Source organism: Oncorhynchus keta, chromosome 27 (assembly GCF_023373465.1).
Source record: "Oncorhynchus keta strain PuntledgeMale-10-30-2019 chromosome 27, Oket_V2, whole genome shotgun sequence".
NCBI classification, from domain to species: domain Eukaryota; kingdom Metazoa; phylum Chordata; class Actinopteri; order Salmoniformes; family Salmonidae; genus Oncorhynchus; species Oncorhynchus keta.
Genome location: NC_068447.1, coordinates 48,482,794 through 48,502,722, shown reverse-complemented (window position 1 = coordinate 48,502,722; position 19,929 = coordinate 48,482,794). Strand labels below are relative to the sequence as shown.

The 19,929-nt window shown below is 43.8% G+C and overlaps 1 protein-coding gene across 7 annotated transcripts in view; it reads left to right on the top strand.

The window, feature by feature from the left end:
* The first annotated feature begins 203 nt into the window (after positions 1-203).
* LOC118360233 (tyrosine-protein phosphatase non-receptor type 11-like) overlaps positions 204-19,929 on the top strand; it is a 113,587-nt gene continuing 93,861 nt past the window's right edge. For 5 of the 7 annotated variants that reach the window (XR_004820829.2, XM_035739521.2, XM_035739519.2 and 2 more), the window contains exon 1: positions 204-513. Coding sequence is in view for 6 of the 7 variants with exons in the window: in XM_035739521.2 (XP_035595414.1) it covers positions 356-513 (158 nt within the window). In the remaining variant the exon portion in view is untranslated. The remainder of the gene's footprint in view (positions 514-19,929) is intronic. The other 2 variants (XM_035739522.2, XM_052482572.1) reach the window with 1 other exon arrangement.

Genomic DNA, 19,929 nt, shown 5'->3' with positions numbered 1-19,929 from the left:
CATGTAGTGATAAGTAGGTCATGATTGAGATTATATAAAATTGCCTTTAATTTGCTTGCCCTCCCCTTTTGGTTTTAGAGGCTTTATAATATTGAATTAGATTATATAATACAGACAAATATTTGATAGGCAATAGGCCTCTACACGCATGCACCAGACACAAGCCCACGCGCCTTCAGTCTGTTCTTCATTGTTTTGCTATTCCACCTGTAAGCGATCTGACATGAACCAAGTGGATATTATGGACGTAGTATAATTTTTTTTAACGACACACTTCAGTCTTTGTGTAAGCCACACCGATCCTTAGTAGAATGAGTATCCCTGACTGTGGGCTTTGGAGGCGGGTTATCCCGGGATGTTGTCTTTGGAGTTGAACCTTGTTCTACAAACGCTCTCCCCAGTGCATGCTCGCCAACAGCGACACCGCGAAGCCCTAAAGGGAAGGCTTGCTTTATTTGACTTTCCCTTCTCATTCGACGACAGCATTTCCAAGACTGCTATGACGTCTCGCAGGTAAGACCGGATTTATCGAAACCAATGGAAGGAACCAGGAATAGTCCTTTCGCCCATTATAACAGCGTATCACGATTTATTCCAGGGACATGCAGTGTTGTACTTGCAGGTTGACGTTTTGACCCATTAAAACGCACAAAGCCCACAATGGTTGCTTCAATTAGTGGTATTGTTTTTGCTTTTGTCGGCATCTTGTATTTGGTATGGCACAAGTTATTGACTGTAAGTTCAGAGTTACAATAACATTGTCATAGACAGTTAGTTTATAGGCTCGTTTACGCTTGTAAGGCTATGGGACATGGCAAAACTCCTGAATATAGATTGATATAAAACGACAACTGTTCATTTGAAAACCAGGAGGGTCTTATTTGCTATAGCACACTAGTTCTCTCTCTCTCTCTCTGCTGTGCAGGAAACCACCCGGAGTTGAGCTATGATATCACGGTCCCCGGTTTGGCTTTTGCATAATGCAAGCTCTGTTTTTGTAGTTAGAATGCAACGTACTTGTTCAAATGTAGGTTAAATCGAGCTGGCTAGTTGTTGTATTTAGAAACAATAGGATAGGCCACAAATGAATGACACTTTGGTTTGGTTACATCAGAAATACGTGTTGCATTTTTACCTCAATGTGGTTAAAACCTGTTAGAGCAAACATTTGAATGATTTGTAAGTAAGTAACCACTATTAACTATTTGGGAGGCTACTGTAGACTAGCTTACATTACTGTCTTAATTGACACGTGGTTGTTTTCCAAAGTATTTCTCTGATGTTTGAGAAACTTCATTAAATTAGTCTTCACATTTAGATTTGATATTATTGTTAAACCATTTAGAGCACATTAGAGCACAGCACACTTACAGATAGGCCTTGATTTAAATGATGATGTTTGGTTTGTTTGTTCAGTGAGGTATTTCAATCACTGACTTTTTGTAATCTGAACAGGACTGGTCAATATTACACATTCACAATTAAGTTATCAACTGAAGTGTGTCCCCTCATATCAGTCATATCAGTAGGAAATAAGATAGTTTTAACCCAGTAAATAAGTCATGTTCAAATGTAGCCTCGTGTCAGTCTCATAAGACAATAGTAAAATCACCAGAATGGGGTTTAGGTAGGCCTATGCTATCCATTACTTGTTTTAGGCAGGCATAACCTCCACAAAACATTGTAGCTCAACCGTAAATTGTTCAATTACAACTGCAGTTTGTAATTGAGTTCAGCAAAGGCTATTGATTGCCATTTCAATCAATACATTTATCTTTATGTACTAGTTCAAACACCATACATATTATGCTTTTCTGGTAAGTGTGTGAGTGTAATCCGACCTGTCCAGCTGTGTACTGTAGTTATGTAAACACTTTTTTGACATGCAGTCTAAAGGCGGGCAGCTGCAAGTACCTGCAAGTGGAGATAAGTCTACAGCACACAAAATAACATCAACATTGACCATGTCAGCAATCTAAGAGTTGACAGTGTACACAGACACCCCTATATGAGTACGCTCTAAATGAGAGAGATGCATCACATCAACGTTTCCAAACGGGATTGCCACTGTAGAAGCAAAGCTGTGCGAACAACAACGTTGTTTAGAAATGCGGCCCAACAATATTTATTTCTGTTTCTTGAGAACAAAGGGGTGTAAATTCATCCAGGTGGCAGTTTGGCTAAAATAACCGCTTATAAAACAGCTTTCATTAATACTGCCTGGATCTGGCGTTAGTCTCTGTGCATCACAAAGGACTTGTTGTGAAGTAAACATCTCGGCTCGTTCCCCTGAGAACTTTCTAACGTGTCTTTTTAGGTTCTCAGTGAGTTTGTGTCGAGCCTTTACTATGGACAAACAATAGCCTACATGTAGTTTCATGCTTGGGAGACACTGATAATATGACGTTGGTTGGCGAAACAGTAGTAGCATTGAATTGGAGTTTGTTGATTATAGGGTTGTCACGATACCAGTATCACAAAACCATGAAACTTTTATTTTCCATGGCAAAGAAAGAAAAACAAAAAGCAGTCCAATCGCTTTAGTCCTTAATAGCTTGGCAAATAAGAAAATGTGACACTCAATAAATGAAGTGTGCTTCATGTTTTGTTTTAATGCCATGATATTTCTGAGTATCACAATGCTGGTATCGTGACAACCTAGTTGGTTAGTCGGTGTTTGTTTCCATCCTTTGTCATCTATTCTGTTTAGTCTGTGGTTCAGTACTTCCTGCTCCTGTGAGACCCACAGGGGAACCGTTTCTGACACATTCATCTGGGTGCCATCTTGGAAAGACCGTCTGCTTCTGAACTTACCATTTAGCAGTCAAACATTTGAGTCTGTCAGTTTTTACTTCATATCAACCAAGAATGAATAGTTAGTGTGTTTTGCCTTTTATCATCAAATGCAAAGTACTTCATAACTATTAGTGACAGTTCAATGAAGGGCGTCGTTTTGAGAAAGTCTCATGCAAAACGTTCTATAATCGGTGCTGTACATAATGCTGCTCCTGAGTGATTTATTCCCTGCACCAGAATTCACAACATTTCGACAACCGTGTGTGTCCCTCTTCTTTCATCATTCAGTAACACATTACTGTGGGTTGGCTTGCACATTGCCACAATAACACTGTAATAAGCTTGACATGATCCCTAATCACAATGGAGTTGCATGTGTCATACCAATTTGACATTGTTCGCTAAAAGCAGGAGTGCTCATACCTAGAACGTTTTGCCGGTCCATCCTGGTGCTCTTCAGATAAAGTGGTTCCAAGTTTTCCAGTATTGGAAATCTCTTTGGGCTCTTTTGTTTGTGGAACGAGTCTTTCACTGGAATGGATTGAAACTGTGGAAAACAGTGAGTCATTCGGGGTGGAGAAGCCCTCAGGAAAACAACAGGCCAATGTGGAGATGTAAGATAGCCCATCCAAAATGTCCAGGAATTCACAATAAAAGCTGTTATAGCCATACTATAATTACCAATACAGTCAAATCCTTTCATCTTCCCTCCAGCTGCGTTTGATTTAGGTTATCACATTTTGATATCATTTCCAGCAACTGTTTGATGCATAACCACAGCACTCTCAAATGTGTCTGCCAGTTTGTCATTTTGATCGTTGGTTTGCTCTAGGATATTTTGGGATTTATGAAATATGTTTCTTCTGTTATTTGTAGCTCTATGATTCATAACCTAATGCTATTCTTTTTTCATTTTTGGACTTTCCACATGGGTGTGTGTGGAGATAAAGCCACCACGTTTAGATCAAAGTTACTGCTACTGGCGAATGACTAACTGATGCCATTTAAAGGGTAGCTCACAAGCTTGAAGTATGAACGTGTCTGATAAACTTTGTTTTGGTTTAACTAACCCTTTAAATGTGCACATTTCTGGCTTCATAATATTTCACCACTTTAAACTACAACAACTTGCATTTTAGCTACCAGTTGCTAAAGTCACATTTTGAAGAGGATATAGCTGTCCAAGCTTTATCAGTTTTTCATACCTGCTTTCTTCCCAATTGTGATTGATCAACATCTTGCTTAAAAAATGTTATCCACGGTTTGGGAAGTTAGGTTTTTCCATCATCAAATGAATCAAGATAGCGCAACACTCTCAACATGGGTTAAATATCACAGACAATGTGTAATGGTCAGGTTATATTAAACCACCAATGCTACACTTGTCTGGCCACAGTTGAACCTGTAGCTCCATGTAACCAGAGTAGCACGGCTTGCTCTCTCTTCAAACTGTGTGCATAGCCTCTGCTCATGCAATTTAAATGGATTGCCCATTAAGTCTAAAAGCCCTCTTACTCAGATGTTCAATATCATTGCACTCAAAAAGGCAGAATAGTTAGCCATCCCCTCAAAACAGAGGGGGCTTGTCCATATGCATACCTTCATATACGCATTTCATGTGCAACTTGAAAGCGCTAAGTTAGCTGCTAACCGCTAGCTGACTACATAGTGATGTGGGGCATCTAGCCGCTGAGGGTGGGTTTGCACTGCAGGTAAATACCGCAGGATTATCAGCTGTTCTAAAAATACCAGTAACATGACCAAAATCCACACCCCGGGGATTGTCTGTGACCGATATAGCCCTAACGGAGCTTTCATGCAGCGTTGGGGGCACTAAGTACATCACCTTTTTGTCACCAGGCCTAGCCAGTGCTTTAAATAGCCCAGGCTGTACTGATCTTGAGACATTATGTAAGAGAATAGAGAGCGGGCGTGATGTATGCACATGGGGCCTCTGTTTCCCCTGTCTGTCTGTGCAAGCTTGCGCTGTACTCTGTGCTGTGTTCAACCCGCTGAGCCATGGCTTTTTGACTGTGTTGCTCTCCCTTCCATCTGTCACTCTACAGTTTGCTCTCTCCCTCTCTGTATGTCTTCATGTCTTATACCAGTCTCTCATTGACAGTTTTGCATCAGGCACATTGAGAAACACTGGTTCTGCCGCAGTGACTCTGGATTATGTGCTCAAAACTATTCTCTCTCTCTCTCTCTCGCTCTCTCTTTCGGCCAGTGCTCCATGCCTGATACGGGAAATTGAAGGGCCTGGTAGTTGTCAAAGGAAATTCCCTGTGTCACTCCTGCAGTCGTGTTCTGTGAGGATAGAGAGATGATATTTGTAGCGCGAGGACACCACAGAAAGGGCCCGCTTCAGGTATTTTTATACTGCAAATGGTTTTTACTTGTTGAATTCATAGTATAGTAAGTCAAGTCGTCTTAATCTGTTAAATATATTCATAAACAAAATGACAAACAAGGGTCTCCACTTTGGTGGGGCACATCTGTTCAAAAGCTGATCTATTTGCAAAAGGGATTTCTCAGTGAGAGATGTGACTAGCATGGACACTTCCAGTTAATCATTCAACTCTGCACAAAGAAAAAGAGAAAGGGCAAACGCATTGGCCCCAGACTTACACAATAACCAGCCAATTCAAAGTTTGACAAAGAAATCCCATTCTGGTGTCCATTCCTACCACATCACATTGGTGTATTGTTTTTTTAACTGCATGTCATAGTAACACTTTACCTAAGATATCCAGGTATAATTCCTTGTAACTTGTTATAAGCATGTATGAGCCTTTGTCATTTCTTAGAACAATGCTTATAATATGTCATGTCTCTCCATGCGCCAATGAAAGGCCACAGAGGAGCCTGCAGGCCTCATGTCTTGAGGGTGTACTTGCTAACCATTAGCGTCTTCATGACAGATTGAATAGGACCCCTGGGACTGGATCAGGCATAAGCAGGAAGCTTACGGGGGAAACTTAATAAGCTGGCCTGGCCTCATGGCTTCCTATCTGGGCACATGCTGCTAGTGACATGAGCTTTCTGGGGAAAGTCTGCTAGTTTCTTCACTTCAGTGTGATTTATATACTTAATGTACATTACATTTACATTTACATTTAAGTCATTTAGCAGACGCTCTTATCCAGAGCGACTTACAAATTGGTGCATTCACCTTATGACATCCAGTGGAACAGCCACTTTACAATAGTGCATCTAAATCTTTTAAGGGGGGGTGAGAAGGATTACTTTATCCTATCCTAGGTATTCCTTAAAGAGGTGGGGTTTCAGGTGTCTCCGGAAGGTGGTGATTGACTCCGCTGTCCTGGCGTCGTGAGGGAGTTTGTTCCACCATTGGGGAGCCAGAGCAGCTAACAGTTTTGACTGGGCTGAGGCGGGAACTGTACTTCCTCAGTGGTAGGGAGGCGAGCAGGCCAGAGGTGGATGAACGCAGTGCCCTTGTTTGGGTGTAGGGCCTGATCAGAGCCTGGAGGTACTGAGGTGCCGTTCCCCTCACAGCTCCGTAGGCAAGCACCATGGTCTTGTAGCGGATGCGAGCTTCAACTGGAAGCCAGTGGAGAGAGCGGAGGAGCGGGGTGACGTGAGAGAACTTGGGAAGGTTGACACCAGACGGGCTGCGGCGTTCTGGATGAGTTGTAGGGGTTTAATGGCACAGGCAGGAGCCCAGCCAACAGCGAGTTGCAGTAATCCAGACGGGGAGATGACAAGTGCCTGGATTAGGACCTGCGCCGCTTCCTGTGTGAGGCAGGGTCGTACTCTGCGGATGTTGTAGAGCATGAACCTACAGGAACGGGCCACCGACTTGATAGTTGAGAGCGACAGGGTGTTGTCCCAGGATCACGCCAAGGTTCTTAGCGCTCTGGGAGGAGGACACAATGGAGTTGTCAACCGTGATGGCGAGATCATGGAACGGGCAGTCTTCCCCGGGAGGAAGAGCAGCTCCGTCTTGCCGAGGATTCAGCTTGAGGTGGTGATCCGTCATCCACACTGATATGTCTGCCAGACATGCAGAGATGCGATTCACCACCTGGTCATCAGAAGGAGGAAAGGAGAAGATTAATTGTGTGTCGTCTGCATAGCAATGATAGGAGAGACCATGTGAGGTTATGACAGAGCCAAGTGACTTGGTGTATAGCGTGAATAGGAGAGGGCCTAGAACAGAGCCCTGGGGGACACCAGTGGTGAGAGCGCGTGGTGAGGAGACAGATTCTCGCCACGCCACCTGGTAGGAGCGACCTGTAAGGTAGGACGCAATCCAAGCGTGGGCCGCGCCGGAGATGCCCAACTCGGAGAGGGTGGAGAGGAGGATCTGATGGTTCACAGTATCGAAGGCAGCCGATAGGTCTAGAAGGATGAGAGCAGAGGAGAGAGAGTTAGCTTTAGCGGTGCGGAGCGCCTCCGTGATACAGAGAAGAGCAGTCTCAGTTGAATGACTAGTCTTGAAACCTGACTGATTTGGATCAAGAAGGTCATTCTGAGAGAGATAGCGGGAGAGCTGGCCAAGGACGGCACGTTCAAGAGTTTTGGAGAGAAAAGAAAGAAGGGATACTGGTCTGTAGTTGTTGACATCGGAGGGATCGAGTGTAGGTTTTTTCAGAAGGGTGCAACTCTCGCTCTCTTGAAGACGGAAGGGACGTAGCCAGCGGTCAGGGATGAGTTGATGAGCGAGGTGAGGTAAGGGAGAAGGTCTCCGGAAATGGTCTGGAGAAGAGAGGAGGGGATAGGGTCGAGCGGGCAGGTTGTTGGGCGGCCGGCCGTCACAAGACGCGAGATTTCATCTGGAGAGAGAGGGGAGAAAGAGGTCAGAGCACCGGGTAGGGCAGTGTGAGCAGAACCAGCGGTGTCGTTTGACTTAGCAAACGAGGATCGGATGTCGTTGACCTTCTTTTCAAAATGGTTGACGAAGTCATCTGCAGAGAGGGAGGAGGGGGGAGGATTCAGGAGGGAGGAGAAGGTGGCAAAGAGCTTCCTAGGGTTAGAGGCAGATGCTTGGAATTTAGAGTGGTAGAAAGTGGCTTTAGCAGCAGAGACAGAGGAGGAAAATGTAGAGAGGAGGGAGCGAAAGGATGCCAGGTCCGCAGGGAGGCGAGTTTTCCTCCATTTCCGCTCGGCTGCCCGGAGCCCTGTTCTGTGAGCTCGCAATGAGTCGTCGAGCCACGGAGCGGGAGGGAGGACCGAGCCGGCCTGGAAGATAGGGGACATAGAGAGTCAAAGGATGCAGAAAGGGAGAGAGGAGGGTTGAGGAGGCAGAATCAGGAGATAGGTTGGAGAAGGTTTGAGCAGAGGGAAGAGATGATAGGATGGAAGAGGAGAGAGTAGCGGGGAGAGAGCGCGAAGGTTGGGACGGCGCGATACCATCCAGTAGGGGCAGTGTGGGAAGTGTTGGATGAGAGCGAGAGGGAAAAGGATACAAGGTAGTGGTCGGAGACTTGGAGGAGTTGCAATGAGGTTAGTGGAAGAACAGCATCTAGTAAAGACGAGGTCGAGCGTATTGCCTGCCTTGTGAGTAGGGGGAAGGTGAGAGGGTGAGGTCAAAGAGGAAAGGAGTGGAAAGAAGGAGGCAGAGAGGAATGAGTCAAAGGTAGACGTGGGGAGGTTAAAGTCGCCCAGAACTGTGAGAGGTGAGCCGTCCTCAGGAAAGGAGCTTATCAAGACATCAAGCTCATTGATGAACTCTCCGAGGGGACCTGGAGGGCGATAAATGATAAGGATGTTAAGCTTGAAAGGGCTGGTAACTGTGACAGCATGAAATTCAAAGGAGGCGATAGACAGATGGGTAAGGGGAGAAAGAGAGAATGACCACTTGGGAGAGATGAGGATCCCGGTGCCACCACCCCGCTGACCAGAAGCTCTCGGGGTGTGCGAGAACACGTGGGCGGACGAAGAGAGAGCAGTAGGAGTAGCAGTGTTATCTGTGGTGATCCATGTTTCCGTCAGTGCCAAGAAGTCGAGGGACTGGAGGGAGGCATAGGCTGAGATGAACTCTGCCTTGTTGGCCGCAGATCGGCAGTTCCAGAGGCTACCGGAGACCTGGAACTCCACGTGGGTCGTGCGCGCTGGGACCACCAGATTAGGGTGGCCGCGGCCACGCGGTGTGGAGCGTTTGTATGGTCTGTGCAGAGAGGAGATAACAGGGATAGACAGACACATAGTTGACAGGCTACAGAAGAGGCTACGCTAATGCAAGGAGATTGGAATGACAAGTGGACTACACGTCTCGAATGTTCAGAAAGTTAAGCTTACGTAGCAAGAATCTTATTGACTAAAATGATTAAAATGATACAGTACTGCTGAAGTAGGCTAGCTGGCAGTGGCTGCGTTGTTGACTTTGTAGACTAGCTGGCAGTGGCTGTGTTGTTGACACTACACTAATCAAGTCGTTCCGTTGAGTGTAATAGTTTCTACAGTGCTGCTATTCGGGGCTAGCTGGCTAGCTAGCAGTGTTGATTACGTTACGTTGCGTTAAAGAACAACAATAGCTGGCTAGCTAACCTAGAAAATCGCTCTAGACTACACAATTATCTTTGATACACAGACGGCTATGTAGCTAGCTATGTAGCTAGCTACGATCAAACAAATCAAACCGTTGTGCTGTAATGAAATGAAATGAAAATGTGATACTACCTGTGGAGCGAGCGGAATGCGACGGGTTGTTGAGTGCGGAAGTTCTATTCAGTAGACGTTGGCTAGCTGTTGGCTAGCTAGCAGTGTCTCCTATGTTAAGGACGACAAATAGCTGGCTAGCTAACCTCGGTAAATTAAGATAATCACTCTAAGACTACACGCTCTAAACTACACAATTATCTTGGATACGAAGACAGCAAAGACAACTATGTAGCTAGCTAACACTACACTAATCAAGTCGTTCAGTTGAGTGTAATAGTTTCTACAGTGCTGCTATTCGGTAGACGGTGGACGTTGCTAGCTGGCTAGCTGCTGGGCAGATAGCAGTGTAGACTATGTTAGGACGACGAATACGAAGTTAAACATTAAACGTCTTTAGAATTGGACAAGTAAATGGCATAGCTGAGCATTGAAAGCTGACGGTATCTTTATGTTAGAATTGAAAAGTTTGGTTTTGTCCTTGTCCTGGTCATGTTTATCTTTGTTCATCCACCATGTCTTGGTTGACATGCAGTAGCAATTGCTTATTCCTCTCAAACTTCAATAGTCACGTATCTTGCAATGCTCAAAGAGAATGCAAAAGAGAGCACAATCATTGGCATGCCTAATTTCAGGCATTAATCATGTACCTGATCTGATTCATTGAAACAGTTTCCATTTGTTTCACTGTTCCCTATTTCAGATATCACTTTTGTGATGAAATGCATTTAATATTGTGTTGCAACGTAATACTTTTTTTCTCCATCAGCATCATTCGGAAATGCCGGAACTAAGGAGTTGGACCTAACTCATGTAGGCCAGCTGCTATCGGCTACTGTATCCAATAGTACTTTATGTTCAACATTATCTAGCACATAACAGCAACATAAACTCCAATATGCTACTAGAGAACATACAGAGAGACCTAGCATAGTTTTCTATGTTGTACATCCTTACTAGGCTCGGTGGTCAGTAATGTCCTACTGCGCATGTAGACTGGGCCTTTCTATCGGCCTTGCTTTGGGAACTGGCAACCACTGTCCTTAAAGGAAGGAAGGCATTAGCTATCAAGAGTTGGAGTCTTTGGTTGGCATGTCGACGGTGCCGCATCATGTAAGTCCCGAGGGACAGCCTGATAGCCGCTCCGAAGCCGATAGGAGCGCCTGTATCGTACTATCAGGGCCGCTCGCACTCATCCAAATCCCAGATTAAACGCCCCCGCCTCTCTCGCTCCAACCCACAGTGGTAGCACTCCTACAAGTCCCAGCCCTTCCCCCTCGTTCCTCCCTCCCTCCCGTCACCTCCTTGTGTAACCGTGTAGGGGCTGGATTACTAAACTCTGAGGGAACTGAACCAGGGGGCTCTGGCAAGCTCCAATCAGAATGGTGAGGTTGGGAAGAAAACCTTCCTGACATTAAAATGTATTTTAGTCACTCACGTGCATTGGGTCTTACCAGTATGTTGCTGTTGTTGTGTTTCTAGTGCAATGCACTAGGTCAAGTTAGTCTCACGCTTCAATGATTGATAGTTCATGACTTTGTGTGCATTTTGGAGGATCTGGCTGGAGTGGACTGGGTAGTACTGGGTGGGTGTGCTTGTTGGCGGACATTTGGTGTTAGGGCTTCTTGAGGGGATTTGACCCTGCTGAACTGCCAAGTGTGTGTGAACAGACCTGGGCAGTGTGATCCCAGGCCAGGTCAAGCCAGGGAGAGAGAGAGAAAGAGAGGGAAGGATTATGTGCAGTAATTGGTGAGCAGTGCTATTTGTTCCATTGAGGGGGTCAGGGGTCGAACAGGGGGTGACCTCCTGTCTGATCTTCATTAGCAGGCAAGCAGGTGTGTGTGTGTGCACATCTGTGCGTGCATGCATTTGTTTGTTAGTATGTGTTTAGTGCTGAGGTGAGGGTTGCAGACTAGACAGACTAGAACCCGAAACAGAAAGTGATACTGACCGCTCTCTCTTGTCCTTTGACCTGCAATCGACACAAAGGTATTTTGCTTGTGTTTAAGTTTGAGTGTCGGGCACTTTGTCGGGTGTTTGTTCCAATTTCAAAGCAAACCAAACAAAGCTCTTTGAACATTGTTGCATGTGTAGTGCTACTACGTGATTCACTAAACCTGTTGTATAAGCTGTGCATAAAAGATGCAAGTCATTTTGTTTGCTGGTTGTTATTATAGAACAATGGTGAACAGTTTCAAAGACTGAATGGTCTGAGTGGGCCAGCCATTGTTTCATCAGATGACATGAATGAAAGCAGTGCTGGTGTGACTTAATGTACAATAGTAACACATGGCATTCTTTTCCGATTGGTAGAGAAATGTTTTTCCATGGCCCGTGAAAACAATAATATTAAATCTAATCTGCACCCCAGTCAACAACCCAAGGTCTACAGTAGTCTACGGGACACCAGTCAACACACAATAAAACCCATGAGACTGTGTATTCAAGATGGTAGCACCACAGAATGCCATATATGTCCATAGAATGTTGCTCATAACCATAGCTCAAGTAACAACTGGTGGCGGCGGTGGCATTTGGAGGATATACAGTGAGCTCCAAATGATACAATGACTGAGGTTAAGGTGCAGACTGTCAGCTTTAATTTGAGGATATTTTCATCCATATCGGGTAAACCTATTAGAAATTCACTTATGTGTATTAAAGTAGTAAAAAGTCAAGTATTTGGTCCCATATTCATAGCACACAATGACTACATAAAGCTTGTGACAAATTTGTTGGACGCATCTGCTGTTTGTTTTGGTTGTGGTTCAGATTATTTTGGGCCCAATATAAATTAATGGTAAATAATGTATTGTGTCATTGTCACAAGTCGGTTCCTCTCCTTGTTCGGGCGGCGTTCGGCGGTCGGCGTCACCGGTCTTCTAGCCATCACCACTTTTCATTTTCCATTTGTTTTGTCTTGTTTTCCTACACACCTGGTGCTCATTTCCCTCATTAATTGTTGTGGACCGTTTTTTCTAAATCCTGCCGCCTCCTCCCTCTGCCCGGTCTCCCTACGGCCCTGCAGACTGCGGAGGCCTTGTTTACACACGTCTCCCGGCACTACGGGCACTACGGGCAAAGAGAAATGACAGTCCATCATTACTTTAAGACATGAAGGTCAGTCAATGAAGAACATTCCAAGAACTTTGAAAGTTTCTTCAAGTGCAGTCGCAAAAACCATCAAGCGCTATGATGAAACTGGCTCTCATGAGGACTGCCACAGGAAAGGAAGACCCAGAGTTACCTCTGCTACAGAGGATACGTTCATTAGAGTACCAGCCTCAGGAATTGCAGCCCAAATAAATGCTTCACAGAGTTCAAGTAACAGACACATCTCAACATCAACTGTTCTGAGGAGACTGCGTGAACCAGGCATTCATGGTCGAATTGATGCAAAGAAATCACTACTAAAGGACACCAATAATAAGATGAGACTTGCTTGGGCCAAGAAACACGAGCAATGGACCGGTGGAAATCTGTTCTTTGGTCTGATGGGTCCAACCACTGTGTCTTTGTGAGTAAACGGATGATTTCCGTGTGGTTCCCACCATGAAGCATGGAGGAGGAGGTGTGATGGTGCTTTGCTGGTGACACTGTCTGTGATTTATTTAAGGCACACTTAACCAGCATGACTACCATAGCATTCTGCAGTGATACGCCATCCCATCTGGTTTGTGCTTAGTTGGACAATCATTTGTTTTTCAACAGGACAATGACCCAACACACCTCCAGGCTGTGTAAGGGCTATTTGACCAAGAAGTAGAGTGATGGAGTGCTGCATCAGATGACATGGCCTCCACAATTACCTGACCTCAACCCAATTGATGGTTTGGGATGAGTTGGACCGCAGAGTGAAGGAAAATCAGCCAACAAGTGCTCAGCAGATGTGTGAACTCCTTCAAGACTGTTGGAAAAGCATTCCAGGTGATCTGGTTGAGAGAATGCTAAGAGTGTGCAAAGCTGTGTTCAGGAAAGGAGGACTCGCAGGTCGAGAAAAACATTGTTAGCACATAAAATGCATGTTTCTTTATTGTGCTGTATTCCTCTGAGTAAGCCTCCCAAAATGCACACAAGGACTTGGCACTCCTGAGCACACCCAATAGGTTAAATTGCGGCCTCATCCAGCGAGGGTATCGTATTCTTAGCAAGGGAAGAGCATTCTCCACCTGGGCAGACTGTGAGAGGATCACGTACAAACACAATAATGTCCTTGGGCATGCTGTAGTCTTCAAATCTGGTGGATAAGTTGTCCCTCAGCTGCTTGAGGAAATCTTCCATAACCTCTGTGACAATGCCTAGTCCCTCTGTCTGTTGTTTATTCTGTGTGCTGAAGTGCAGTAGCCTTCCAGATGACAAGTCCAGATCAAACAACTCAAGCTCCCTAGTAGAGGCCTCCAATTTTTCCACCATGTCCACGACTATGACAGAATGTCAGCCAAAAAAGAAACATTGCAACATCCCTCAATTTCTAGAATAAGGTGGTGGTCAACTGCTGCCCTCATTTTAGTTTTTAAATATTTTGTTATCCACAACCTGGTCATGCAGCTCACAGAACCGCTCCAGCTCTTTTCCTTTACTTAGCCAGCGCACGTCATTGTGAAGCAGATCTTTGGGTGGCCTCCTCTGATTCTGTCACAAAGTTGCATAAAATACGTTGGTGGGTACTTGATGTCCCTCTGATAAAGTTGATTATGCGCATTACTTTACCCATCACATCTTTCAGCTCACTGTTTAGTCTGGCACACAGCAAACTCTGATGGATGAGACAATGCAAGCCATTCATTTCCTTCACCAGCTGACCAGACCCCTGTGTCAGCCCACCATTTTTCGAATGGCAGACCTTGCCGCGTAAAACAATTCTTCCAGCTTTGTGAATATAATGTCCCCAGTGGTGTCCTTCGAGGGGAATCAGTGCCCGTAGCTCTTCTTAAAATTAATTTCCATCAAAATAATGAAAATACAGTACCTTACAAAAGTATTCATGCCCCTTGGCGTTGTATCTATTTTGTTGCATTACAACCTGTAATTTGAATGTATTTTTATTTGGATTTCATCTAATCGACGTACACAAAATAGTCCAACTTGGTGAAGGGAAATGAAAAAAAATATAGCTTGTTTCAAAAAATTCAAAAAAATAAATAAACATAAAGTGGTGCGTGCATATGTATTCAACCCGTTTGCTATGACACCCCCAAATAAGATCTGGTGCAACCAATTACCTTCAGAAGTCACATAATTAGTTAAAATAAAGTCCACCTGTGTGCAATATAAGTGTGACATGATCTGTCACATGATCTCAGTATACAGTGCCTTGCGAAAGTATTCGGCCCCCTTGAATTTTGCGACCTTTTGCCACATTTCAGGCTTCAAACATAAAGATATAAAACTGTATTTTTTTGTGAAGAATCATCAACAAGTGGGACACAATCATGAAGTGGAACGACATTTATTGGATATTTCAAACTTTTTTAACAAATCAAAAACAGAAAAATTGGGCATGTAAAATTATTCAGCCCCCTTAAGTTAATACTTTGTAGCGCCACCTTTTGCAGCGATTACAGCTAGCTGTAAGTCGCTTGGGGTATGTTCTCTATCAGTTTTGCACATCGAGAGACTGACATTTTTTCCCATTCCTCCTTGCAAAACAGCTCGAGCTCAGTGAGGTTGGATGGAGAGCATTTGTGAACAGCAGTTTTCAGTTCTTTCCACAGATTCTCGATTGGATTCAGGTCTAGACTTTGACTTGGCCATTCTAACACCTGGATATGTTTATTTTTGAACCATTCCATTGTAGATTTTGCTTTATGTTTTGGATCATTGTCTTGTTGGAAGACAAATCTCTGTCCCAGTCTCAGGTCTTTTGCAGACTCCATCAGGTTTTCTTCCAGAATGGTCCTGTATTTGGCTCCATCCTTCTTCCCATCAATTTTAACCATCTTCCCTGTCCCTGCTGAAGAAAAGCAGGCCCAAACCATGATGCTGCCACCACCATGTTTGACAGTGGGGATGGTGTGTTCAGGTGATGAGCTGTGTTGCTTTTACGCCAAACATAACATTTTGCATTGTTGTCAAAAAGTTCAATTTTGGTTTAATCTGACCAGAGCACCTTCTTCCACATGTTTGGTGTGTCTCCCAGGTGGCTTGTGGCAAACTTTAAACAACACTTTTTATGGATATCTTTAAGAAATGGCTTTCTTCTTGCCACCCTTCCATAAAGGCCAGATTTGTGCAATATACGACTGATTGTTGTCCTATGGACAGAGTCTCCCACCTCAGCTGTAGATCTCTGCAGTTCATCCAGAGTGATCATGGGCCTCTTGGCTGCATCTCTGATCAGTCTTCTCCTTGTAGGAGCTGAAAGTTTAGAGGGACGGCCAGGTCTTGGTAGATTTGCAGTGGTCTGATACTCCTTCCATTTCAATATTATCGCTTGCACAGTGCTCCTTGGGATGTTTAAAGCTTGGGAAATCTTTTTGTATCCAAATCCGGCTTTAAACTTCTTCACAACAGTATATCGGACCTGCCTGGTGTGTTCCTTGTTCTTCATGATGCTCTCTGCGCTTTTAACGGACCACTGAGACTATCACAGTGCAGGTGCATTTATACGGAGACTTGATTACACACAGGTGGATTGTATTTATCATCATTAGTCATTTAGGTCAACATTGGATCATTCAGAGATCCTCACTGAACTTCTGGAGAGAGTTTGCTGCACTGAAAGTAAAGGGGCTGAATAATTTTGCACGCACAATTTTTCAGTTTTTGATTTGTTAAAAAGTTTGAAATATCCAATAAATGTTGTTCCACTTCATGATTGTGTCCCACTTGTTGTTGATTCTTCACAAAAAAAATACAGTTTTATATCTTTATGTTTGAAGCCTGAAATGTGGCAAAAGGTCGCAAAGTTCAAGGGGGCCGAATACTTTCACAAGGCACTGTATATACACCTGTTCTGAAAGGCCCCAGAGTCTGCAACACCACTAAGCAAGGAGCGCCACCAAGCAAGCGGCACTATGAAGACCAAGGAGCTCTCCAAACAGGTCAGGGACAAAGTTGTGGAGAAGTACAGATCAGGGTTGGGTTATAAAAAAATATCCAACACTTTGAACATCCCACGGAGCACCATTACATCCATTATTACAAAATGGAAAGAATATGACACATCAACAAACCTGCCAAATGAGGGCAGCCCACCAAAACTCACAGACCATGTAAGGGGGGCATTAATCAGAGAGGCAACAAAGAGACCAAAGACCAAAGATGACCCTGAAGGAGCTGCAAAGCTCCACAGTGGAGATTGGATTATCTGTCCATAGTATCTGTCCATAGGACCATTTTAAACCATACACTTCACAAAGCTGGGCTTTATGGAAGAGTGGGCAGAAAAAAAGCCATTGCTTAAAGAAAATAATAAGCAAACAGATTTGGTGTTTGCCAATAGGCATGTGGGAGACTCCCCAAACATATGGAAGAAGGTACTTTGGTCAGATTAAACTAAAATTGAGCTTTTTGCCATCAAGGCAAACGCTATGTCTGGCTCAAACCCCAACACCCCTCATCACCCGGAGAACACCATTCCCACAGTGAAGCATGGTGATGGCAGCATCATGCTGTGGGGATGTTTTTCCATCGGCAGGGACTGGGAAACTGGTCAGAATTGAAGGAATGATGGATGGCGCTAAATGCAGGGAAAGTTGAGGGAAACCTGTTTCAGTCTTCAAGAGATTTGAGACTGGGACGGAGGTTCATCTTCCAACAGGACAATGACCCTAAGCATACTTCTAAAGCAACACTCGAGTGGTTTAAGGGGAAACATTTGTCTTGGAATGGCCTAGTCAAAGCCCAGACCTCAATCCAATTGAGAATCTGTGGTATGACTTAAAGATTGCTGTACACCAGATGGAACCCATCCAACTTGAAGGAGCTGTAGCGGTTTTGCCCTGAAGAATGGACAAAAATCCCAGGGGCTAGATGTGCCAAGCTTATAGAGACATACCCCAGTTTGCGCTGTTCTGTAAAGGGAGTAGTACACAGCATTGTACGAGATCTTCAGTTTCTTGGCAATTTCTCGGGACAGCCTTCATTTCTTCATTTCTCAGAACAAGAATAGACTGACGATTTTCAGGAGAAAGTTTTTTGTTTCTGGCCATTTTGTCATTGAACCCACAAATGCTGACGCTCCAGATACTCAACTAGTCTAAAGAAGGCCAGTTTTATTGTTTATTTAATCAGAACAACAGTTTCAGCTGTGCTAACGTAATTTCAAAAGGGGTTTTCTAATGATCAATTAGCCTTTTAAAATTATAAACTTGAATTAGCTAGCACAACGTGCCATTGGAACACAGGAGTGATGGTTGCTGATAATGGGCCTCTGTACGCCTATGTAGATATTCCATTTAAAAAAAATCTGCCGTTTCCAGCTACAATATTCATTTACAACATGAACAATGTCTACATTGTATTTCTGATCAATTTGATGTTATATTAATGGACAAAAAATGTGCTTTTGTTTCAAAAACAAGGACATTTCTAAGTGACCCCAAACTTTTGAACGATAGTGTACAAACCACCAGTCAATCAAATATTCCTGGGAAGTAAATTGGTTTTTGTGCTTTAGACTTAAATATGCATAGATATTAAGGTGTAATTAGATTCCATCCTGTCCCTTTAAGCTAAAAACAACATGATGCCATTGGTTCTACAACCATACATCCCACTTTCAACAGTATTAGCTAGCTAAACCCCGGTCACGCTAAGTTGAACTAGCTCTCTCAGGCTACCAAGATTGAAGTTAATTTGAAACTCTTGGACAAAGATAAATACTTACACGCTTCGATGCCAAACCCAAACACACCTGTACCAGCCAAAGGGGTGGCCGAAGATGGGTGTTGAACAGTTGCCAGAACAGAACATCTGCACGGTGTGTCATCTGTTCCCCACACAGAATACAATTACCTTAACAAAGGACAAGAACTGAACCAGAAAACTGAAAACCTTTATGTTGATATTTAAAGAAGTGCATGTGAATCGATTATTTCTCTCATAAACTAGAGAGGAAAATGTCTCCAATTGTCACGGTATTCATCGGAAGAAGAAGAGGAATCGTCAGACCAAAATGCAGCGTGGTACGTGTTCATCTTTAATATACTGAACACGAAGATACAAAATAGGAATAACCAAAAACAGTCCTGCAAGGTGAAAACACTAAACATAAAATAACCACCCACAAGTAACAGTGGGAAAACAGGCTACCTAAGTATGGTTCTCAATCAGAGACAACGAAAGACAGCTGTCCCTGATTGAGAACCATACCGGGCCAAAACATAGAAATACAAGACCTAGACATACAAACATAGAATGCCCACCCATATCACACCCTGACCAAACAAAAAATAGAAACATACAAAGCAATCTACGGTCAGGGCGTGACACCAATATCCATTGTCATGGAGTGATGAGAATTCACCAAGTCGTCTGTGCACCAGAGATTACATTTTGTAGGAGACAAATGGATTAAATATTGAATTGAGCCCATATTGAGACCTTGGCTGAGGTCGTTTGAAGACAAGACACTGTTGGCCTACTGCCGACCAATAAGTTTCACTGACAACATATTACAGCTAATGTTCATCAAATCAAACGTTGTCACATGCGCTGAATACAACAAGTGTAGACCTTACCGTGAAATGCTTAACCTCTTTGAGATAGAGGGCAGCATTTTCACTTTTTGATAAATAGTGTGCCCAATTTCAACTTCCTGCTACTCATGCCAAGAATATAAGATATGCACATTATTAGTAGATTTGGATGGAAAACACATTGAATCATGTCTGTGAGTATAACAGAACTTATGTACAGTGGGGCAAAAAAGTATTTAGTCAGCCATCATTTGTGCAAGTTCTCCCACTTAAAAAGACGAGAGAGGCCTGTAATTTTCATCGTAGGTTCACTTCAACTATGACAGACAAAATGAGGGAAAAAAATCCAGAAAATCACATTGTAGGATTTTGTAGTATTTGAACTGCACTGTTGGTTAAGTGCGTAATACGTTTATGTTGCAACTTATTCTGTTTTGGTTTATTACTATTATTCTGGTTTGTTTTTTTAGATGCTAAATGAACACTTGATTTGCGGGAGCCTCCTCAGTTCATATGTTAGTAGATGTTCTAGGATAGTGAGAGGTGAATGTATAGTTAGGATTACATTTTTGTTTTACCTCTCGTTCGAGGTCGCGCCGTGCATTTTTGGCATCGGCCAAATTTTTATACAATGTTTGTGTTTGTATATGCTTGTTGAAGGTTGATTGAGGGGGAAGGTAAATGTTGGGGAGGGTTGGGGACAGGGTGGTGATTAAGGGTGTTTGCTGGGGGGGACTGATCGGTTGGATACTGCTTGGGTGTAGGTGCTACATATGCTGCTCTTGATAGTTTGATGCGCTTTCATACCTTTTTATTGAGTTGCACATTATGCAGGCCACCATAGAAACTACAAACGAGAGGAGGGTGGGGC